This window comes from Mastigoproctus giganteus, chromosome 3 (genome assembly GCF_048544385.1).
Source record: "Mastigoproctus giganteus isolate SK-2022 chromosome 3, ASM4854438v1, whole genome shotgun sequence".
Lineage (NCBI taxonomy): Eukaryota > Metazoa > Arthropoda > Arachnida > Uropygi > Thelyphonidae > Mastigoproctus > Mastigoproctus giganteus.
In genome coordinates, this window is record NC_143577.1 from 111902350 (window position 1) to 111927697 (window position 25348).

A 25348-nucleotide genomic window follows, 5' to 3' on the forward strand; every position below is an offset into this window, starting at 1 on the left:
CTAGCTCAGTTCAATCCCATAGGTGTATGCCTACAGGAAACATTCTTGTCTTCCTCAGTTTCGCCAAAATTCTCAAAATTATACCTTGTACAGACGAGATAGGAACTCAGAGTCTCCTGCACGTGGAGTAGCCATTCTTGTTAATTCTGGTGCGCCGTCCAGGCCAATCCAGTTAAGAAAAATTTAGAAGCTGTGGCTGCTCGTATTGCAGTTGGTACGTCAGTCACCCTTGTTTCCGTTTATATTCCACCATCTCTACATCTTCCCCATTCAGAACTCGATAATCTGTTTACCCAACTCCAATTTATCTTCTCAGTGATTTAAATGGACACCATCCTTTGTGGCGGTCTAACACAATGGACAGAAGAGGCAAATTGATTGAAAAATTTATGAATAATAATGATCTTAATTTACTAAACTCTGGATCACCAACATACATCCACCTACCTACAGGATTTACTTCTGCAGTTGACTTGTCAATTTGCTCTCCATCCATCTTTCCAATCATGACATGGTCGGTATTATCCGATCCCTTTAATAGTGACCACTTTCCAATTATTTGCGCAATACAAACATCGGTAACTCAAAATCCTCATCAACGATCCAATTGGAAGTTTAGCAAGGTGAACTGGGATGGCTATTCTGCCCAAAATACTTTTAGATGGAATTTATGTTCAACAGAAACGTATTGATGATGTAACTACTTACATCACCAATCAGATTCTGACTGTGGCAAATGCTTTCATTCCAAAATCCAATTCATATCCCACTCACTGGTGGAATGCAGAGTGCTCTAATGTCAAACAAGAGAAAAACCGTGCATGGAATAATTTCCGGAAGTGTCTTACTACCAGTAATTTAATTGCTTATAAAAGGCTAAAAAGCAAGGCAAATTAGAAGGAAAGCTAAACGCGATTCTTGGATTGCTTTTGCATCAACCATCACAAAAGACACTGACACACGGATCATCTGGAGAAGGATACAGGCGCTAAATGGCAAATTTGTTCGGATGCCCTCTACGATACTTCACTGGAAAGGGAAAGACATGTCCACTTCTGAAGGAGTTGCCAATGCGTTAGCAAAATCTTTTGCCACCATCTCTGCTTTACGCTCCTATGCTTCCTCCTTCCAGAGCATTAAAGGTGGTGCAGAACTTTATAAAATTAACTTCTCAACGCACCGCTCCTTTACACTAATAGAACTGAAAGAATCATTGAATTGATCTCCTAACAGTGCTTCAGTCCCAGATGGTGTTCATTACATTATGCTGAAGCATTTACATGAAGAGGACTTTAGTACCCTTGTTGATTTTCTACAATCGCATCATCTCTGAAAATGCCTATCCTTCTTCCTGGCGCCATTCGTTCATTAAAAAAAAAAAAAAAAAAAAAAAAACGGCTCCGTAGTCGAGGCAAATATCCTTTCCTGGTTCAAAATTATAGGCCAATATCTCTAACGAGCTGTAGGAACAATTTTCGAAAGGATGGTTCGTAAAAGGCTCACATCCTAGAGTTACAGAATAGCCTTCCAGACCATCAGTATGGATTTCGGAAGAACAGATCAAGGCTAGACGTGCTTAAAAGCTGAATCTCTTATGCGCAATGCCATCGTCATGAAACAGCATCTAGTCATGGTCAACTTAGATCCTGAAAAGGCATTCGACACTGCTTGGCGTCATGATATTATAATGGATCTTTACCATCTAGGTCTAAGGGGACAATTGCCTGAAATAATTCAAAATTTCTTGCTGCTTCAGTATTTTCAAGTCCGATATAAAAACACTTTCTACACCTCACATTCAAGAGCCACAGGGTCCGATACTTAGTCCAACACTATTTGCAATTCGAGTTAGCAATATGACACGGGTCACCCCAAAAAAACAGTTGAAATTTACATGTATGCAGATGACCTTACCATTTCCTGGCAGTCTAAAAGTATGAACACCATCGAACAGCAGCTCCAACTAGCCATAAACAAAATAGAATCCTGGTCTTCACGGAACAGTAAATGCACTGCCACTCACTTCTGCAAGCTACGTGCGTGCTCTACATTCTGATCCTGAACTAGAAATAAACAAAACTCCAATCCACTTGTTAATACTGTTAGATTTCTTAGACTGATATTGGACAGCAAGCTAAACTTCCAAGCTCACATCACTCATTTAAGAACTACAGTACTTGATTAAAGCATTTGAACACACTTCGATCAGTCTCGTCCATGTCATGGGGAGCTGATCGATATACCTTACTATACCTTTACAATTTCCTAATCCGTTCACGCATGGAACCTTGATTATGGTTCCAGTCATATACTGGAGAACCAGTATATGACTCTGCTAGGGTAAGCTCATTGGAATGACTGAACGTCATACAGCACGGTACCCTGAGGACAGTCCTAGGAGCTTTCAGGACTTCTCCTTTCCAAAGTCTTTATATCGAAGCGCACGATCCTCCATTACATCTTCGTAAGAAAACATTACTGCTCCAATACGCTGCTAAAATCCAGTCTTCCATCGCACCCCAGTTGGGAGTATCTTCATAATACTTGGTGGGATTTGTTCGATGAGAGGAAACCAAATAAAATAGGCCTGCTTCACTCAGGATTAAAGAGCTTGTTCAGAATTGGAATATTGATTTAAGTGATATTTTTCAAGACAACTGCTCCTGTTCCACTTTGAACGTGCGTTTCTGCCTCTTACAATGTACATTTTCTTCAGTGGGGGGAAAAATGTCATACGACCTTGCAATATCTGGCAGTTGCACTCAGCTCGCGCTGTTCTCAACTCCCCTGCCTGTACAATCTATACTGACGGATCGAAAACTGCGAGTACAGTAGATGCTGCTGCAGTTCTTCCTTCGTTTACTGCTACACCCTTACTACCATTAGCCTGCAGCGTTTTCACTACTGAATTATATGCTATCAAGTTAGCACTTAATAAAATTTTTGAGCTATCCATCTCACATGCCATAATTTACAAAGATTCCCTCAGTGCTGTGTCTGCCATAAGGAAGAATTTCTCATCTTCCTATCCTACCTTGAAATGCATTCATTCCCAATTAATCTCTGCAACGTGTCCAATCATAGTGGACATAGTGTTTTTTTGTCAAGCGGTTCCTTTGGTTCCCCACAAATCCGCGTTGAGTACTCTGTGATGTATGCACAGCATTGCAAGGCCAGTCACTGTGGGTGTTGTTTGACTGGCCTCTTAGTTACTGGGAGACTCGATCACCATGGAAGGAGCTTTCAGCATCCGTCCACCGGCACGAGGAGCCGGGCTCTCTCCCCACTTGCAAAGCAAGAGAGGAGAGAGGCCAAATTAGAGGAATGGAGCGAGTTGGATAGGAAGGGGAAGGAAGCAAGGGTAGGCAGAGTGGAATGTTACCCCCAGCAGAGGGCCAAACGGCCAGATGATCCCACGCCTGTCAGTTGATCAGCATCAGCAGAACCCCTTCGATGAGGATTCATCGAGGGTGGTTAAAATCCCGCCTGGGGAGTGTCCCAGGCCAGCTAAAGAGCCCTAAAGCATCTAATCCCACGCCGATGGAGCTAAGAAAAGGAGCTACACAGAGAAGAGGTGAAGTCAGAAATCCCATTAGTTTATTCCCTGCAGAGAGAAGTGTCGGCGTCGGCAAGGATCTCTGGTGGAAGCTTTGTCAAGGCAAGTTGAGAATCACCCGGTGAAGTCTTCTAGGAGCAGCAGAGAACATGTTGGAGCATTGCAGGGGAAGATGACGTTACTGTGGATGGACAGAAAGAAAAAAAAAATTGAGGCAGCTCTCGAGTGGCCACATAATAGAAACTTGGTGACATGATTGCAATAGTGCATCCTGTTAAGTAGAGAATCTTATTGGGTTTGGTATATCCTTATTGCTGACAAGTTATTTAATTTATGGTGTGACTGGCAGTGGGGAAGATAGTCGACAGAATGAGCTGCGGTAGTCATAGGTGTACCAGTTGGTGGTTGTGAGTGATAACGGCGTCTGTTGAAGACCGCGGTGGCATAGATCAAGAATGCTTTGTAGGCTTCTTCTGATTACAATACCCTAGCCTCTGGATGGATTGTCTGTGCATTGAAGGCCAGAAGAAGCTGGTTGCGGTGGTCAAGGTAGATCGCACAGGAGTGCATCTCGTGGTTCCAGTCCTTTTACGCTCCACAGATGCAAAAAGCATCCTCAGCCAGACCAAAGTCGAGAAGACGCCTTTTAAATGATCCATGGCCAGTTAAAAGAAAGGACGTGTAGACGTTAGGGTAGAACCAGTTGCAACGTCGTTTGTTGAGGAAGGTGACATCCGGAATAAAGAGTTTAATAATTTCACCTGTTGATGAGTTATTCCATCGTGTCTGCCATAGGGAAATCAGTTCAGTCCACACACAGGTCATCTCATGTTTGATGTTAGTGTCTTTACGCGTTTTAATGGTGAGTATTTTAGCTTTATTCTTCTTGATGGCATGAGAGAGGCCGAAGTATATGATATGGAGATCTAGGGGTAAGCATCCAATAAGAACTTGTAGTGCAGCGGTTGACGTGGTCCGACATGCACGAGTCATTTGCAGCATCATAAGCCGCTGGACCTAAAGGATCAGACGTTGCATTCTTACTATCGTCATCCTGTTATACCAAACTGCGGCGCCATATGTGACAATGGGAATAAATACAGCTGTGTAAAGAAGAAGATGTAAAACCCAGCCTTTGAGGCCCCAGTCTTTGCTGGTGAAGCGTGCCAACATGTCAATATAGGCTTTAATTTTTTCTTTGATGGAATATAGGTGGGGAATGAAAGTTCCTCGGTCATCCAGTGTAATACCCAGATATTTGATAGCGCGTTGGTTTTTGAGTGATTGCCCTTAATAACGGATGGTCGGAGGCTCCTCACATCCAACTTTCCTTTCAGTAGAAGGGTTTTGCTCTTTTCAGTAGAGACTGCAAGTTTGTTGTTCTCAGCCCACTCGGAAAGGGCAGACAGTACTGCACTGGCCCTAGTTTCTATTGTAGCTCTCGTAGGTGCTTCAACGACGATGACAAGGTCGTCGGCATAAGAAGTTTGTGTGACGTTGGGATATATCCTCAGAAGCCAGTCATCCAGGATCATATTACACTGCTGGACCAAGGATGAAGCCTTGGGAACTGCCTCTGGTAAGTTGCCGGGTGATGGAATGGAACTGTGTTTTGATGGTGAGACGTCGGTTAGAGAAGTAGCTCTTGAGGCAGTTGAACACATTCTGAGAGCAATCAGTGGCCCTGACCCTCTGTAGGATGGCCGGCCACCAAATGGTGCCAAAGTTCAATCAGTTTTTGCTGGATCCCTGGTCATTCTGGTATTTCAGGAAATTAAAGTGGTGACATTGCCACTGAACATCCTCAAGTTCCCTACAGCGACTATAAGCCTATCATTCGCAAAGCATGCTACGACAACTGGTTACAGATTTGGAAAAGTAATGCCAACAATAAACTTTACAAGATAAAACATGAACCAAAGCTGTGGCCCTCTGGCTTCCGACGAAACAGACGAGAAGAAGTGGTATTGGCAAGACTTAGAATTGGACACACTCATCATACACATCTCTTCTTACTATCGGGAGAAAACCCACCTCAGTGTTCATCTTGTCTGACGCAACTTAACAGTCCATCATTTTCTGGTTGATTGTCCCTTACATTCAACCATCCGCCTAACACTTTTCAATTTCTCTCCACATTGAACACCTCTCACGATTTATCTCACTTCATAGGGAATTAAGCAAACATAGAACTTTTGATGTACCTAAAATATATTGACCTGTACAGGAGTATATAATTTAACATCTATAGCTATATGTGGCCTGTAAATAAACAGATTTGGCCTCAGTAGCCCTTGTGTCGTTAAGCCCAATAACAACATCAACTCAGTTTATTGTAATGTATTATTTTCCCGCTTAAGAAGTTTCCCTCATAAAAAGTACGGGATAAAGAATACCCGGTGTATTATTCTAACAACGTTTTCTCACTTAATACATTTTTTAAATATAGAAATTCTTTATTTTTATTAAAAAATATAAAACAATATAAAAATTTCGCTAATCTAATAAGTTCAGTGCGTAGCATCATTTTAGTTCGTAGTAAATCACCAAAGTAGGTGAAATGGCATCATTTTTTAATCTCATATTGTTAATGCCTTCACAACGAGTTTCCCCGATATTGCACTACCTCCAATAAGCAATGCTTCGCCATTGGAGAAGGTTAATGTTACTTATTCTCGGCGGATACAACCTCTCAGGGTGATGCATCCGCCTAGAATCCACTGGTGAAGTGTTGCATATTCGAGAATCCACTGTCGAAGGTAGTTCAATATCAGGGCAACTCGTTGTGAAGGCATTCACAATATGAGGCATAAAAACGATGCCATTTCACCTACTTTGGTGATTTACTACGAAGTAAAATGATACTGCTACGCACTGACTTGTTCGATAGTGAATTTTCCGTAGTTACTAAAACCTTTTTAGCATAAACATTTTGATTTAATGGAAGTGACATATTGCAATTGTTTTCATCGATATCCATAATTGGATACGTCGACCACGTTAAGCATTAAGTTCTGATGGTTGTGAACAGTTCTGAATTACTTAGTGGATTGTTGCTTTGTCCTATTGTAATTGTGACCTTTTGAAACTCCAAAGGAGCTCATTCTTCCAACTTGGTCATGAATTTAGTGAACAGAATGTTAAGCAATTAGAAATCATCAGTTTAAAAATGTTTCCCATAGGCAGAGTAATATATTTATAAATTCTGAAATAGTACTTAAAATGTTCTTTAACTTATTTAATGTGTATCTTTTCATTTTTTTTTTTTTTTTTTTTTTTTGTGTAGTTAATATTTCATACCTTTGAGGTAATTTCCCCTCGTAAGAAGTTCTAAACCTCCACTCCCTTGGAAAAATTCTTATCCGGGTTCTACTATATATATATTCGCCACTCCGACCGTATTTATGACAATTGACTGATACTGTTGCATAGGAAGACTACTGTACAAATTGGAACAGTTGATGCAATGTATAAAAGGATAGTTGAATGGGAGAAGACAGAGTGGTAATCAATGGATACTGTGGACTAATGTTATTAGTCCACAGTATCAATACTTCGTGGACTAATGTTATTAGAGTCTCCAGCGTTCGATGTTGAACCCATTGTTGTTTTGTATATTTAGCAATGATATTGATGAAGGTATATCAGGCTTAATGTCGAAGTTTGCAGATTATACAAAGATTGGCAGGGTTGTTAATGCAACAGGATCTAGAAAAGTTGGGCAGATGGGCTGAGAAGTGGCAACTGAGGTTTAACATTGACAAATGCAAAGTACTGCATATGGGTAGCAGTAATCTCAGAGAAACGTATCAACTGGGTGGTACTACGCTCAGGGTAGTAGAGAATGAAAAAGATCTGAGAGTAATTGTGCAGTCAGATATGAAGTTTTCTGAGTAGTGCAGACAGGCAACCAGAGCAGGTCATGAGGTCTTGTTAATGAATAAAGGAATTTGCTAGTAGGGATAAGGACGTGATTATTCCTTTGCATAAGGCAATAGTAAGGCCACACCTTGAGTACTGCGTACAGGTCTGGAGGCCTCATTTTAAGCTGTAGAGTTGCTAGAACGAGTGCAGAAAGGGGCAACAAGATTGGCTAGGGGAACAAAAGGGTGCTCTTACCAAGAAAGACTAAGTTCTGCAAATTGCAGCATCTGGGGACTAGGCACCTGCGAGGTGATCTGATTGAGGTGTATAAAGCCTTGAATGGTTTGAGTAGGCTCAATACTGATGAGATTCTTCCTCTTGCTCATATTACGAACCTGAGAGGACATAAACAATTTAGCCTTGTTGTCTAAAAGCACATTTAGCTTACGAGATGTGCAAGGGCAACAATAAGTATTTGCAGTTTCTTTCGATAACTAACCGAATGCCTTTGTCTCTTTCCTTTCTTATGGTCCCATCGCATATGGCTGCCCTATGCATTCGACAGTGATAAATCATGATCGAAAACTTTTCTTTAAGAGATTATATCAAACCTTTATACCACACACACAATGATTCAATTAAAAGGCATTGTTATCTATCTCGCTTATTTTTAGGTTAAGACTATTTGTCAATTTGCTTTTTTTTTGTCATATTTTGTCTGAAATTTCTGAATTTGACTTCAAAATTGGATTAACCAATTAGATTTTACGATTTCAAAATCTAAATTTTACCTAATCAACTTCTTTTCCCTTCTCCCTTGGTGTCAAAGTTGTTTCCTCCTCCTCGGTTTGGTCTAAACATGTCATCGGCTACTTTTGAAACGAACTTAAATCGATCACAAACAAACGACAACAGTTTTTTGTGATGGCACACCTTCAGAACACCCGTTTAGTTGTATGGGGGCAGCGGATGTGTTACAATGGGCGCATTTGTATTAGAAAAAAAACGAAACAATGTGGAAGATTTCTTGTGATGACTGACAAACTCGAAAATTAGAATCAATATTTTAATAAAATACAGTATTTACATAAACAAGAATGAAACTGATAAGGTTTTATTATTATTATTATTATTATTAGCTCTTTGGTGGAAGGAAGTCTGAGGATTATGTTGCACAAGCCAAAAAAATATATATATATATATTTTTTTCTGAATTACCCAGAGAGAGAGAGGAATCACCAAGAAAGAGAAGAATGGTGATATCCAATTCAGGACCCTGGGTGTGCCAAGCCCATATTCACCAGATGTGAGTATGGGCTTGGCAGACCAGGTAGAGAACAAGTGCCTCTTTATCAATTTAAAGGAATGTACAGGCCTATATAAATAACAGAGTTCGTGTGGTTATCTTAGACCAGGAATGACCGTTTTTAACGAAAAAAAAAAAAAAAAACCACGCGTGCAAGTTTCCCGACAGCACTTGTCTCTTTGCAAGGTGGCAGACTGCATATTAAGGTGCATGCGATTCATATCAGGCTTCATCGTAGTAGAAATATGAAATGCCACGAGCGCTGGCGGATTAAATAAAATTTTGATTTTAATTTTCGAGTTTGTCTGTCTTCACAAGAAATCTTCCACTTTGCATTTGTTTATCTTTTTTTTTTTAAATAAAATTTATTTACTTCGTTTCAAAAGTATTTGGACGACTATTTACATAACGAAACACTGTTATATATATTATGTTAAAGGAATTTGCAAACTGCAACAGGTAACGCTGAAGAGGTGCAACAGTCACGCTCAAACGAAAATTAAACAAAAAATCAAAACTACCAAAAAAATTAATTAAAAATACAGCATATATAAGCAGAGGTCTACACTCACTCAATCAAGTACTGTACAGTCTCCTACTTAAGAACAGCATAACTGCTGTCGCAAAAAAACAAGCAAATCTCTCCCACCGCCACCGTACCCAATTGAATAGATCAATACATGCACTCATTTAAGACGATAATCACGGGCAAGTTTAGGTGAACCGCAGCGACCGCTTGAAGCTTCAAGCACAGCATCGGCCCTGTGGAAATTCACAAAACACTGATATTTCCGTGCTAACAGCGAAAGAACCGTGGATGCCCTATGCGAGCGATGGAGATAGACAGAACGGAAAATAGTTAACCCGATAACCAGGAAGCAACTAATACAAACTGAAACGACGAAGTGTAGATTTCCTTGCGGACCGAAGCCAGTCGACAGGCCAAAATACCCGTGGAACGACGGTAGCTTATATTAATAACATCTACTAAATAAAATTACAAAGCGAGGTAAGAAATAAATTTTAATGTAAACCGAGGCCAGAAAAGAATTTTCGCATTCAGCAAAATAGTTGATTAGGCAAAATTTAAATTTTGATGTAAACGATAATACCTTCGGTGCCTTTTAATTGAAACACACACACAGACAGGGTGGACTATTTAATTTAGCACTTTTATTTTTCTAATATACAAAGCTGGGCCAAAAAAACCATGCATATGAAAGTGTAGTACGAACAAGGGAGTTATCGTACCATTTTAAGATCTTGTTAAAAATTACATCTCTTAAATGTTGTTCATTAAAATGTACATATATTCTACAATGAAGTGAAACATTCATCTATGCCTGATCTATGCCTACAATGAAGTGAAACATTCATCTGTGCCATTTTGGATAACAGAAACATCCCGAGTAATCCTGATTTTCCGTTCATCTCTAGTTTTGAGTCTCTTTTTGTACTTAGCTTTTCAACAATTTCCAAAAGGAGAAAAAGAAAAACTGGTAATCATGATGGTCATAAAACATTGTTGAACCGGGAGGCTATCCCCTTCCAAAACTGTTGTGATGGAAATTTCTAAATAATTCATGAATAAGGGTGTAAGAAAGTTTTACAGTACTACGCAAGTATCATTCAGAAGTCGCCATATAGTCTCATTATTCTCTTCAATGAAATAAGATCCAATTATATAAATACATCAATGGCACAGTACACAACCTCTGCAGGATTTTACATTATCCTCCTTCCCATTATGCTAATATCGTGCGAAACTTTCTGAATAAAGCATTCCTTGAAAGATGGATTAGTCAACAGTTGCCATCGAAGGAAGGGCCACTACTTTCACCTAATTTAAAGCCCTGCGATTTTTTTTTTTTTTTTTACCGCTCTGGAGCGGTAAGGAGTATATAAAAGATAGTCTGCCTTATGAAGCAAAGTCATTTCAGAATTTCAACATTCATTTGTCAGAGAACGTGAATCATTACCAGGTGATTTAGGCATGTCTGACTCTCCAAATGTTACAAAAGATCTATAGTTTTGTGACACCCAAAATGGCGTAAATTTTGAACACATGCGTTGATGAGTTATATATCTGTTTTTAAGTTGGTAATCACCTTTCTTTTACTTACGATTTATACTTTATGTATAATATTTTATGTACAGTTCATCAGATAAACTTCTTCCTTGACTTTTAGTGCATCCTGTATACATTTATATTGTTTATACATCTCCATTAAATAGTCTAGCTGTTGGTTTGCTTCGATGTCTCAGTACTCTAAGGTTGCATGAAGTAAATCTCTGTCAAGTGAGAAAGAAGACAGTGTTAGCTTATAAACCTGGAAGCAACGCATTCCAGATCTGGATCCATTCTGATGTTGTCTACCAAGACAACATTTCCTTCTGTGGCATATATGTGAGTTTAGACTGGACGAGCGTCATTCTCCAGAGGGATTTTAATTTATTATTATTATTTTTTTTAACTTCATGATACAGTTTTTGTAAACTTGTGGGTGTCTATATAGTTGTGGACGTACAGCTTTTCGTACTCCTGTGAATTTGTGCTGTAGAAACTCTCTCCACAGTAAGAAAGTGGATAGCTGGAAACGTTGAACTATCTTGGAAGAATCGCTGTGAACTCCATATTATTCCTGTTGCTGAGGATACATGGCAACCAACTTTCTCTGTTGTTAAGTGGAAGCATTAGTACCAGTATTTAAATTTAAGCCCGCGGCGCGTAATGTTTGGATATCTTTGAACAGTGTTTGGGCGATAATGAAGAGCCGTTTGTATGTTGGAACTTCTTGTGTAAAAGGAAAAGTAGCGATATATTATGGCGTGTGCAGTGTTATGCTGCATCAGGGACCATGCGTTGATATTAATTTGGCTTTGTGTAAAATGAAAGGATATGGGGTAAAAAAAAATAATAATAAAAATAAAAAAACGAATAGCCAGAAAACAATTCACAAGAGGATGCCATATACTTTATGCAAGTTTACCTCTTATGTAATCATTTGGACTAAGATTTTATTCAATTAGGAAAAGCAACTAATGATGACTCGATACGAATTACGAATGCTACAGCAACTTGAATAGCTGATCACGCAGACCTTCCTGTACTGAAATCTGCCATGGATTGTGATGTAGGCAAGAGCCATGATTGTTATCCAACTCCCTGGTCACTTCATCAACTGTGTTCAGTACTTAAGTTGTTCTTTTGGCGGCAAATCGAAATGGAGAATAGTGAAACTTTAAACACTTAAACCTGGATAGAACAGAACTGCCTTTGAAGTACTGTAATACAGAATTCTCAGAGATTTCTTTATACTTTCTGTATTACTTCTTCAATGACTGAATTGCTGTCATTATTATACCTTCAAAGGATGCTTCAAATGTCTACACCTGTTCCGAAAATAAAGTCGGACTTAAGACTCGCAAGATAACTGAAAACGCTTGGAACAAATTAGGGTCGCGAGACGAAGCGAAAGCAATACAATGTAAACAGAAGAATTCACTTCAATAAATAAATAATAATAATCTACGCTGTTTCCATGTGTCATAAAGAACTTACTTTTTTTTTCAACGTTTCAAGTGAAAGTCCGAATTATGCAGTTCCATTGTATATTCACAGATTTTGAAATTTCTTTATTTTCAGGGGGTCCAAAAACAAGACAGACATCTCTTTCTGTTCGATGACCTCCTGCTGATAGCAAAGCCCAGGTTAGTACTGTTAGTTTGTAATGTTGCATTTTTTTTAAAGACTTTCTATCCTTCAGATGCCTAACTGAAACAATTGGCAATTTTTAAACGTGCATCTGCGAATTGTCACATTCACAGTATGTATTTCGGCTCATCAGTACGGCATGTGGAATGACGGTAGCTTATATTTAAGTTACACTTACAACATTATTGTTTTTTTTTTTTTTTGTGAAGACTTCGTTCTCATTTAAATTTTATACGTCCCCTCCTTCTCTCTCTCTCTCTCTGCTTGCAAAATACAATCAGGGATATGTTTTTGATAATTCACATCTTGCCAACATATTAGAGAACTGGACATCATTATATGGGCGCCTCCGTAGCCAGGCGGGCAGGAGCAACAGTGCGTAGCACACGCTTCTCGATTAGACTGGGGTTCGAACCCGTGATTACCAAATACGGAGGATGCGGAAAGGTCAGGGAATGACCACCGCATATCCTGGGGAGCAATATGGCCTTAGTTGCTAATGCGCCTAACAACAACAACTCTCTGAACTTATATATATATCATTATATGTGAGAGCGTCACGTTGAATTTAAGTTATATAACCGTTATTTAGTAATATATGGAAATAAGTTGAACTATAATGCAGCTGTATACTCGATGCAGTCAATTAATGCTTTTCTATGGGAAAAGCTAGCGATATCAACCAATTTACGAGAAAAATGACTGTTAGTGTTAGAGCAGTGGGATGCAATGGACTCAGCCCTTATTGTCTCATATATGTCTGCAACACGAGGCAACGACTTTAAATTTGACGCCCACCTACTTCTGAGCCTGTTTTAGTGAAAAATGCAACCTTTCGAAAATTGCATCCGAGACGCAGCAATCCTGAATGGAAATATATCTAATGATAAAACAGAGATCAACTTATATTGGTTAAGAGACACTTTGTGTTGTCTGTTCTTAAAAAAAAAAAAAAAAAAAAAGAAAGTACTCCACAGTCAAGATCGATCATTTCTTTCTCCTGATGTAAGCAAAAAACTCAAGTGCGTGTGCTATTGCACTCCGTCGAAGAGTTTGGGTGCTCGACGAGCTGGCGACTCGATTTCCCAAACGGCTGAACTAGTGGGGTGTTCGAGAGCTGCCGTAGTTAAAGTGTACCAGGACTGGCCTCAAAATGGTCAAACAACGACCCGACGGCAAAACTGCAAAGGTCGATGTTAGAGGTGAGCGCCGGGTCCGACGACTCGTACAGGCGAAGCACTGTTAAAGAATTGACTACCCAATACAACATGGGCCAACTCGGAACAATATCTGGCATACCATGCGTCGCACGCTCGCACGAAAGAGTATACCAGCAGACGACCCTTATGGCATCCTCTCCTAACCAAGGTTCATCGGCGCAAAAGACTCGCCTGGTGCAAAGAGCATGCAAGTTGGACGTTAGAAGACTGGAAGAAGGTGTGCTGGTCGGATGAGTCACGTTATTTACTCCACACTGTGGATGGTCGTGTACGGATGCACTTTTGATGGGGCACGTTTCACTGGCAGGAACTTGGACCCCTGGTTCATGTGGAACAACGTATCAGTGGTCTCCGCTATCGTCAACTGCATATTGACTGTATACACCCCGCTATATGTTAGACTTTTTCCCGAATGGCGAAGGTGTCTTCCAAGATGACAATGCGCCGAGCCATCGGGCACTTGTTGTGCAGGAATGGTTTGAGGAACACAGTTCTGACTTCCAGGATATCGACTGGCCTCCGAACTTCCCCCGATATCAATCCCAAAGAGCACTTGTGGGACACTATGGAAAGGCATATCAGGCGTCTGGATACACCAATTACCTCCATACCTGCATTGCTGACCGCATTACACACAGCTTAGTTGGCCATACCTCCCTAACGTTTCCGACATCTTGTTGAATCAACGCCACGTCGTAATGAGGGCAAAAAAGGAGGACCTACGAAGTATTAGGTAGGTGGTCATAATTCAGTGATCACTCAGTGTATAAGATTGGATGAAAAACATTGGCAGTATTGAAGACCCTGATTTCGCCTCTGCAATTGATGCCGAGACGAAACCTGGATATACCGTCCAAGAAAAGGAAAACGAAATACGTAAAATTGGATGAAAAAATTTGCAGTATTCTTGAAAAATGTTCATTTACATAATAATAATAATTTACAACGATGTCTCCCCTTTCTTGGACATGTAAACAGGAAAACTAAGAAATAAATTACGTTATGCTGCTTCTGCACATGTGTTAAAAAAAAAAAAGTACCTTTTTGTGTTTTTAATAAAAGCATAAAAATGACGGGAAAATAATAAAAAGAAGTTAAATAAACATAATGCAAACAATTTTTTGGGGTGTAGGCAGTTCGCTTCTAAGCGGCGCAGGGGTAACGTTAAATGAACTGGAATGCATTCGAGCTATGTCATAAATACTACCCTGTATCCGTCGGGATGCATTTTAGTTATGTAATTTTCTGGAACAAACTCAGAACGTTGAAATATTCTGATCGTGCGAAGCAGCACTTCGGCTATTCCCTCAAAACGAGCACGTGTCAATTGCGTGTAGATTAAATTGTTAATACCCCAGATGCTTTCAGCCATTACTTGCAGGCCCCATTAAGCAGATCAGTCATTTCTGTTCAATGACTACTTTGAATTTTAAACTAAACTTTCATTGACTTCGAAGCCGCTACTTGTGTAGAAATTAACATTGTTCGGGCAGAAGATTTAATAACAGGTCCAGTACTCAGCAGCAGACTGGATTTGTTTTTTTTTTTTTTTTTTTAAGATGCAGCTTGGTAAGTGGGGGAGAGAGAGGCCGCGGTAAAAATCGGAAATTAGCTGTAGTTTTTACGTTGTAATTTATACAACGCGTTACATTATAAGGCGTGCGCTCTGTATAAGTACGTTTTCACGGGCCAATTTACATTATGTCGTAATTTTCTGCGATTCTCTTTTATAATAGAAACTGAAATTTTAAGTCTGCTTGTCGTTTGAATGTGATTAGCTAATAATTACCTAAGACCAGCAACTGAACTAAAAAAAAAAAGTTTGGAAAGCACTGAAATAAACGGAAAGGATTTCTTTTTAAGGAAAATAAACTTTAGGGGCAGTGTGCACTGTTTTTCCGTAAAATTGATTGAGACCACTATTGTGAAACAAAAATAAATTAAAACAGACCATCGAACCCCATCTTTTCGGAAGTTAAACAATGGTCCGGGAATCACTGCATCGCCGACCTAATCGGCCTCCAATGCAACTGATTAGATTAATGACCCTTTACGCAGTGAGAAATAATACAACAGCAAAGAGCATGCACGAGGCAACACCAAACAACTGTGGAAAAAAAATAAAGAATATAAATAAGAATTTGAAATTCTAAATTATTTGAATGAATTCTTTCTGCACCATCTTTATTTCTCCCACCATCCCTTCCATTTTTATTGTTATTTTTTTAAGTTACTAGCTTTCTTTTTGTTTCCTTCTTTGCTTGCCATATTGCCAGCGTAATCATGATGTGCATATTAATTGTATTTTAGCAACAATGTGACAGGTAATGCTTTGTAATCACCCATGTTTTCCTTTTTTGTATTTTTTCTTTATTATTATTATTTTGCCACTTATTGTTACGTATGAACTTTTGTATGTTATATATAAAATATGTAGATTAAATTGAGAATAGATTACCAGACTGGGTAACTATACATACATATAGAAACAAAGAGATAGGGACTAAATTAAGAATACATATCTGATAATTTAGGATATTTTAAACAAATGGCCAACATGTCAAATTTACAAGCCGATTAAATAACTTTAGACAGGTGTACCTTGAACGTGTCTGAGATCGAATTTCATGAAATATTAATTAACGATACTAAAACGACCATAACAACGTAAGCAATATATACAACACGGCTCATCTCATCGGAAAGCCAGCAGACAATGGTTGCGTGCATTTCAAACGATGAACAAATCGCATCCAAGTAGTAGTGGAAATGATGCAAAAAAGCAAGCTTATATAGCATCATCCAAAACAAACACACACACACACACACTTCACCATTCTTACCCTCCAAGAAATTGTCTATTTCTTCCTTGAATTTATTCAAACCATCCAATTCCACAACAACAGATGGAAGCTTATTCCAACAATCAACCACTCGCTGGCTGAAAGCAAACCCGCACATCTATCCAGCAACCACCCTTCCTCAACTGAAATTTATGTCCCCTCATGTGTGTGGTCTCAGCAATAAGAAGAATGCCCTTCACATTCAGCTTACTCACTCCATTCAACAAGGCCTTAAACAACTCAATCACATCACCTCCTGGGGGGGGGGGGTAGTCTCCAGACGCTGCAATTTGCAGAACTGACGCCTTTCTAGGTTGCCAATCTAGTTACCCTTATCTGCACTTGTTGCAGCAGATCTACATCCCTCCTAAAGCGAAGCCTCCAGACCAGCGTTTCCCAAACTTTTTTAGTCACGGAACACAAGTTTAGCGGGAGCCAAAGAATTGTTTGCTAATATTTTATTACATACAACGCACTGTGCATCAGGAGCATCTTTATTTCCAACACACGTAAAGCTGAAAAACTGTCATCATACTTTCGTTTTGATCTTTTATTAGTTGGTTCCTGTTTTTTCACTTCCGATTTTTTGGGAACAAAAGGCTGCGATTGTTCCTCCTCACTTTGAAGTGTGACAATATTGTGTTCGTATTCATCGACCACAGTTGCACTACTAGAAGTACTTTGCTTCTCGTTTTAAAGTTGCTTTTTTCAACCACAAATCTATGGTCACATATTTTAATAATAATATTTCGAAATACTTATTAACAAAAAAAAAAAAAAAATGTACAAGGAAGTGAGTTTAGTTATGATATCGGTTCGCTTCCTCCTCTCCTTCAACCCGTGTACTCCAAGCTAAATCGCACACGAATGGTAAACTAGATCACCACATTGCTAATTTTTCGTAGATGTCATTACCAGGGGCAGCTCGTCCATAGGCACTGCAGCATCCCCAGCTATTTAAATCTAGATATACAGTGAACGGAGTTATATGAAATTTTGTGAAGAACAATGCAACGCAATGAATACTTTTATTAACAGGACCCGCATATAGTATGCGCATCCTCTGTTTCAAGTAATCATTTCAATAATAAACGAATACGGTTAATTAAACTTCAAAGTTGGAAACTTTGAAGTTTAATTAACCGTAGGCCTCACTGTGCGCCAGACAGTGATACATTTTGCATTCCAGTGAATATCTGGTAGTTGGTTGCCATTGGCAACTTTCCAATATACATTTTTTATGGGTGAAACGAATCAAGGTGACTGTAAAGCGCGCAGTACAGATTTCATCGTTGACCATGATAGGTGTATAGCCACAATGTCGGTGTCGTTTTGTTATTCGCCCGAATTCCCGTTAAGTCAGTACTCAACAGTGTAATTATGTGATTACAGCTTAATTGAGCTCGAACTTGGTAAGTTGAAGTTATATTATGAGGTGATGTGTAAGTAAAACGTTATTTCTACGACACACGATTTTGTGGAATTTGATTCGATCATGGTCTCCATGCTTCCCCATGAAGTAAATCGCGTGACAGTGAATAAACTTTTTCACACAGTTTTTCACAATTATCTCTCCAAGAAAAAAATGCGATTAAAAAAAGAAGCCCACCCCATACCAAAGATTCAAATTTCTCAGCTGGGAATAAGTAATAATAAGAAATATATTTGCAGTTTTAAAACTGAATGGTATCAAAGGAAAAGTTGGCTTTGTGGTTGTGAAGTTAAAAATGCATTGTTTTGTTTTCCATGTTTACTGTTCGGTGACTTAACGTGGGCAAAAAGTGGCTTTACAAACATAACAGAATGAAAGAAAAAACTCTAAAACATGAGAGTTCGAAGAAACTCATGTTTTGATAATGTGATTTCACTATCGTTTTTAGGAAGCGTAAATATTAAAGAACAGCTTAGTGAGGCCTACTGACTTTCGATCTGGAAAAATAACAGAAAAGTTACCAAGAATCGTGAGGTATTACTAAAATAATAGACTGCATTAAATTTTGTGGACAGGACGAAAAAGACGATTCTAAAAATCCAGGAGTATTCAGAGGATTAATAAATTTCGTCTGTACATTAGATTCCAATTTAAAGAACCATTTAGAAAGTAATGCGTCATTAAAAAAACTATTCAGAATGATATTCTTCACTGTTTGCTGCATATATGCCGGGATGAAATAAAAAGAGAAATTAAAGAAGCTTCATTCGTAGCTGTCATGGCTGATGACAAAACAGATGTTTCAGAACATGTACAAATGGTAATTGTTCTGAGATATGAACTGAATGGAGACATTTTTGAGGTTTTTTTCACTCCGGAAATCCAAACGGCAGACGGAATATCGAAGTGCATTCTAGATTAGGTAGACACAATCCTCAGGAAATACTCAAAAACTGGTTGCTCAGACATTTGACGGCGCAAGTGTGATGAAAGGAAGAAAGTTCAGGCTAAAATAAAAGAAGTGTACAAAAATGCACATTTTATTCACTGCTGTGCATTTTATTCACACCAACTGAATCTGATGATGAGAAATGCAACAAGATTCAAGACCCGAGATTCCAGAGGTATGAGGTATATTGAGGGTCTAGCGGCTCCTGGGATTTCTCCCATCTCCGCGAATGTTCTATGTATCGGTGACAGTACCCTGTCAAAGCCAGAGATTTAGAAGTGTGTGGGTCATGAGTAGTGTTATATGTTGTGCCCATTGTTTATCCGGCTTATTGGCCGCCAGGCCCCTAATTGGGACCCCACGTTGCCCATACCTCGCCACGTGGAGGCTAGCCGGGTGGTACCATTGAGTCAATTGTACTCTGGCAGGTCCTGCCACTTACTTTCCTGGGATTTTAGTGGCTAGGACCTAAAATAAAATTGGAACGACCGCGGTTGATTTTAATTCACTTACATTAAAGCGCTAATATGGGGTTTGACGCTGAAGGCCTGTTTCTGAAGTGCCTAAAAGGTTGGGCGAAATTTTTTTGGTGTATTTTAAATTTGGACGTGTAGAGCTATACACTGTGAAAGAGAAAGTGCTGGGAGGGGAGAGTGAAGGCTGGGGGATGAAATAGGAAGAAGAGGGTCGATAGGGTAGGTGACCCCCAATTATTCAGTGAGGCATGCCCATACCCCACCAGAGGGAAGGAATGGTGTGGCAGGGAAGAGAGGAGACAGCAAGCCGTCACCTCCCTCCCCTGCCGGGTGTGGGAGTAAAAGAATTGCACTGCACAAGAGAGTGCAGAGCCTTGAGCCAATATGGCTCCGTTGAGGCAGAAACTTGGAGTTTCTCTATCTTCGTCGGTCTTCTCTGTCATTGGTAGCGTTTGGTATCCAGATTTGTCCTACAGCTATGAACACTGGACCCGAGATTCAAGAATAATCTTTTCGAACCTCATGTCGACACCAACGTTTTTCTCGAGATCACCACAGTGTCTCCCTGTTCTCATAAAGCATATGGACCGCCGTGTTGCCCGGCCTTCCCCTACAAGATGGAACTTCAATATACGCACCGTGAACAGCGTTTATGAAAATTTTGAATCCTTAAAAAAGTGCATGGAGGAACTACAAGCGACAGCAAACGCAGGTAAGACGATTTCAGAAGCAACTGGAATTTTGCACATCTTGAGTAATGAAAAATTCGAGTTCTTGTTAAAACTTTTCCATCAGTTAATGCCTCACGTGGAAGTTATTTATAATCAAATGCAATCTGGAGAAATTGAGGCAGTTAAAATACATGAATATATAGGAAACTTTAAGAATGCCATTCTAAAAATCAGGAATTCAATGTACTGTGAAAATCCTTCAAAAACACTCATGATTGAAGCAAAGGAAGTATGCGACTATATACGGTAAGTGTTGACCATAGGTGAGAGATATTCTTTTACAAAGCAATTTGTTATTTTTCGTACGGAAATGCCCATGGAAGAGGTACGGGAGACTACTGAGACATATACCATGATTGAAAAAAGAAAAACTTCTTACGGAATTACAAGTTTTCTATAGCAGACATGATCTACACATTATTGCAAATTAACTGACTTGCTGAAATTTTTCTCAGAAAATAATCTAGCTGAAGTTCTTGGTGAACTTACAAAACTCATAAAAGTTCTTTTGACCATTCCTATGACTACTTCAAAGCCAAACGCTGCCATTCGACATTAAAAGAATAAAAACATTTTTAAGGAGCAATATGAATCAGGAAAGGCTAAATGCTCAAGCAATGCTTTCAATAGAGAAAAGCTTGGTCAACAGTGCACCAAACTTGAATTAAAAAGTTATTAATCTATATTAAACAAATAAAAATCGAAGAATGGATTTTGTTTTGAAATAAAAGTTCAAGTCTGTTAACGGTAAATGTCTAGTTAATGTTTTGTAGTATTTTTAACTTGCTTATTATTATTACTGTGTATGTCTACATGTCTTATAACAAAGGCAATTTAATTTTAATGTAACTTTAAGACGCAACACCCCCAAACATCAGAGTCACGAGCCGCCGCTGGCCATTACCTCTACGCATACTTCTCTATGCAAAAGCCCACCAAAATAAAGTGTTCCGCGGTCTATTTGATTATTAGTCTATGCCAGTATATTGATAACCGAAAAAAAAATTACGTTAATTATTATAATGACACAAAAGTGGTGTACGCTACAAACATGCAAAATTTATTTATTTTCTTTTTTTAATGATTAATTACGATTTTTTGCAAAACACAGTTTGAGAAACGCTGCTCTAGATGCAGCCAAATCACGGCCTTATACAAGGGGATAATCACCTCCTTATCCCTACTAGCAAAGTTTCCTATAGGATTGACAAAACCCCATGAGCTGGCTTGGTAGCACGTCTGCACTGCTCAGAGAATTTCATATATGACTGCGCAATTACTCCAGGTCTTTTTCATTTTCTACTACCCTAAGTGTAGTTCCATACAGTTGATAAGTTACTGCTACCCATATGCAGTACCTTGCATTTGTCAATGTTAAACTTCAACTGCCATTTCTCAATCTTGTTGTAGCAGCATATCGTCATTACTGGCGTTAATCACCCAGCCAAACTTTGACATTAATCCTAATATATCTTCATCAACATCATTAATAATATTGAAAACAACAATAGGGCCAGCACCGAACCCTGGGGAACTCCACTGATAACATTAGTCCACGAAGAGCAGTGCTCATTGATGTTTTCTTCCACTTAACCATCCTTTTATCCATAGCAGTAACTTGCCCTTAATGCCACACTGCTCCAGTTTATACAGCAGTATCAAAAGCCTTTCTGAAATCCAAATATATAATATCAAAATTATTTTTTGTATCCAGTTCCTTGGTCAGAGCATCATAGAAACCTATCAGGTTGGTTAGACAAGACCGCGCCTTAACAAATTCATCCTGTGACTGCAGTATAATTGCATTCCTGTCCAGATGGTCCTGCATTACTTCTTTAACCAGTGACTCCATTGTTTTCCCTGGAACAGATGTTAAGTGCAAGTCTGTAATTAATCATGTCACCTTTGATCCCTCTTTATGAACTAGGGATACATTCGTACATCTCCAGGCCACAGGGACCACCCTTGAATCCAAGGATGCTCTCATAATGGTTTGCTCACCTCCTTTGCTGCCACCCCTAATATGATTGGATAGATCCCATCCATCCCAGGTGCCTTTCTTATGTTTATTTTCAACAATTTCTACTCCACTATGCTCTCAGTTATTACAAAATCATTTAGCTCACTGCCAGAGTTTAATACACCTCTGGCATTCCCCTCCCTGAATAACTCCTCGTGTGTTAAAGCAAAATACTCATTCAGTTTGTTAGCTACCTGAGCAGGATCATCAACAGTTGAACCATTGACATGAAGTGGCCCAATTCAACCTCTTTCTTCTACTATTAATACAGTATAAGAATTTTCTTGGCATTCTTCGCCAGAGACTTCTTATAATCTTCCTTTGTGACTTGATTGCAGACTAACTAATTTGTATCTGTCATAGGTTTCTGTATCACCCGATAATTAATATGCATCTCATGCACTTTTCTTCCCTGCCTCGTGTCTCAACAGTTCATATGACATCCATTTAGGTATGAAAACCTAGTAGCTTCCACGATTAATTCCTTGAATGCTTCCCATTTAGAATTTGCTGTTGGTAACATCATCAGTTGGTCCCACTGCATAGAATTTAAAAACTGTCTGAGACCACTGTAGTCATCCTTACGAAAGCAAAAGCCTTTACAGTAGTTACGTCTTTAATTAAATTTCACATTAGTACACTGTGATCGCTGCCACCCAGTGGGTCTTTTACCTGCGGATTCTTAATGCATGTAGAATCATGCTGATAACCAAATCAAGACTATTGCTTCCTCTTGTTGCCTTTCTAATATGGGGCTGTAGAATTTATTATTACTTATTAAGTGACAAAAAATTACACACACGCCCTCTTTGAGTGGACCGTGGTTCAAGCTCGCGTGACTGCTATGTACGATTAGTGATCGTATTCATGATTTATTTTAGACACTTCTAACGTAGTGGTCGTGCTGGAGTGTAAACAAGAACATATTGTACAGTATATTGAAGGTATAGATTTTAATTTATCCCTCCTTTTTCCTAACAGGTCCGGCGGAATGTTTAAACTGAAGGAGAAAGTGCGAGTGTGCGAAATATGGATTTCTGATTGTCTTGGAGATGTTTGTGAAGCCTCTAAATCACCAGATACCTCTTTCGTTCTTGGGTGGCCGACTACGAATGTGGTTGTGACATTTGGGTGAGTGTAACACATAAACAGCTGTTATTATTTTAATAACGAAGTTGGTTCTAGGCTCGATAGCATTTTGATGAGTTAGAAAAGCGGTATTTTACCTTTTTTTTTTTTTTTTTTTATTGTTGTTGATCCCTTTAACACATTTTCGGAAACTATCGTATCCTCCTAGTATATTTTAACAAAAACAACTTATATGTATATATTACTTATTATTATAACTTCATTAATCTGATATTGTGAATTACCGCACCATAACTGAGACTTTTTTTTTTTTTGCCATGTGTAGCAAGGAAGCCACAGGCTTTTGCTGCATTGGCAAAAAAAAAAGTAGATAAGAAAACACATTACAGTATATATGCTTCCCTTCTCTCACGTGTAACTATCCAGTTGACCCTTGAATTTTTTCAAACTGTCAGTCTGAACGACTTGCGAGAGCAACTTGTTTCAGCAATCAACGATCGCCGGCTAAAAGAAAACTTCCTACAATCTAATCTAGCCCTGTAATTTTAATTTATGACCAATATTTCTGGAATTCTTTATAACAGTGAGAATTCCACCTTCATTCATTTTACTAATCCCTCTCAGAGCCTTATAAACTTCAATCAGATCACCTCAGGTGCCTGGTTGCCAAGCTCTGTAGCCCACATAATCGGAGTCTTTCGTCATTCCATCGTCCTTCTGTCGATTTGACCATTCGAATTGTCTGTCTTTGGATCTGTTCAAGAAGCTCAATATCTTTATTCGGATGAGGTCTTCATGCTTGAACACAGTATTCCAAATGTGGTCTTGTAATGGTTTCAAAGATTTATTTCTGAATAATGTTTTTCACCTGACAAATCCATGAGTTACTAAGGGGATGGAGTTTAAAAATGGTTCGGGATAAAACTGACTTAAGAATTAATATTCAGTCAAACATGAATTAGGGAAAAGAGGTCCGACGGAGCTTTTTAAGGCCGTGGCGAGGGTCGTAGGAAAAAAATTATTAGAATTGATAATTTCTATATTAATAGAACGATCATTGCAACAAATTTCAAGCTACCAACGGCAATACAAATACGTGTATTGAACAAAAAAAATAATAATAAATAAATAAACGAATCACAGTGCTAAAATCTAGCACCTGAAATCCAAATTTCGAAAAAGCTTGACAGGGCGTAGACAAATTGCGCATTCCCAGAACCCGCCATTTTTAAAGACTGTCTGAGAATTCTGAAAAATTTTAGGGATATAATGACCCCCCCCCCCACCCGAAAAAAAAAAAAAAACAGTTTCTTCTATGTTTTGCCTAAAAGCCCTAGGTGTTGATTGTGTGTATGTTTTTTTTATATTTTTTTTATATTTTTTTTATGCAACTCCGAGCATAAATGAATTAGAACCGGTAGTAATTAGTACCGTGCATGGGTTGAAGGCTGAGAAGATGTTTGTCGATATTATACGTTAATTTCTGTAGATTGTAGTCTTAATGAAATAGGTAAGAAGGGAGTTTTGTTCCATAAAACGGAAGTTGAATGAATAAATGAAAAGAAGAAAAGTTGGTCCTGTGAGTTTGAAGCCAATTCAGAAGAACAGTACCCATGGAAGTATCTACAGAAAAGGCAGAGAGTGGAGAGACTCTGTTAGAGATGGGTCATTAATTAACTTAACTGCCCTCTTCTGAATTGAATCCAGAAACCTGAGAGGTTTGAGGACACTCCCAGATGTGGGTACAATATTCCATGGTAGGGCGGATTTGGATACAGAGTGTAATCATTTTTGCAAGATAAGACAGGTTTGTTTATATGGATATAAGTATGTTCGCATACAGTGAAGACAGAGATAAAATTATTTGAAAGTGTAGGAGAATTTTAATGTGTACACTGGACAAAAAGGAACTCTTTTGTCTGTGTGTCGCATAATCATCCAGCTGATTCTGAAGGAGTCCTAGTCACGAAAATTATTTTTCGTGACTTGAACTCACAGTAGACAGTTAATTGGTATATTTTTAGAGTAAATTACGTTTTTGGTGGAGTTGTTTGAAATTTAATTATTAATTAAATTTCAAAGTTTTTAATTATTAATTAAATTTCAAAGTAATTAATCGTTATTAATTTTGAATAAAAACACGAAAA

The 25348-nt window shown here is 38.7% G+C and overlaps 1 protein-coding gene across 1 annotated transcript in view; it reads left to right on the plus strand.

The window, feature by feature from the left end:
* LOC150088225 (uncharacterized) overlaps positions 1-25348 on the plus strand; it is a 691583-nt gene that overhangs the window by 608054 nt on the left and 58181 nt on the right. The window contains exons 12-13 of the mRNA XM_090369395.1: positions 12373-12437; positions 23094-23243. Of these exons, the coding sequence (XP_090225521.1) occupies positions 12373-12437; positions 23094-23243 (215 nt within the window). The remainder of the gene's footprint in view (positions 1-12372; positions 12438-23093; positions 23244-25348) is intronic.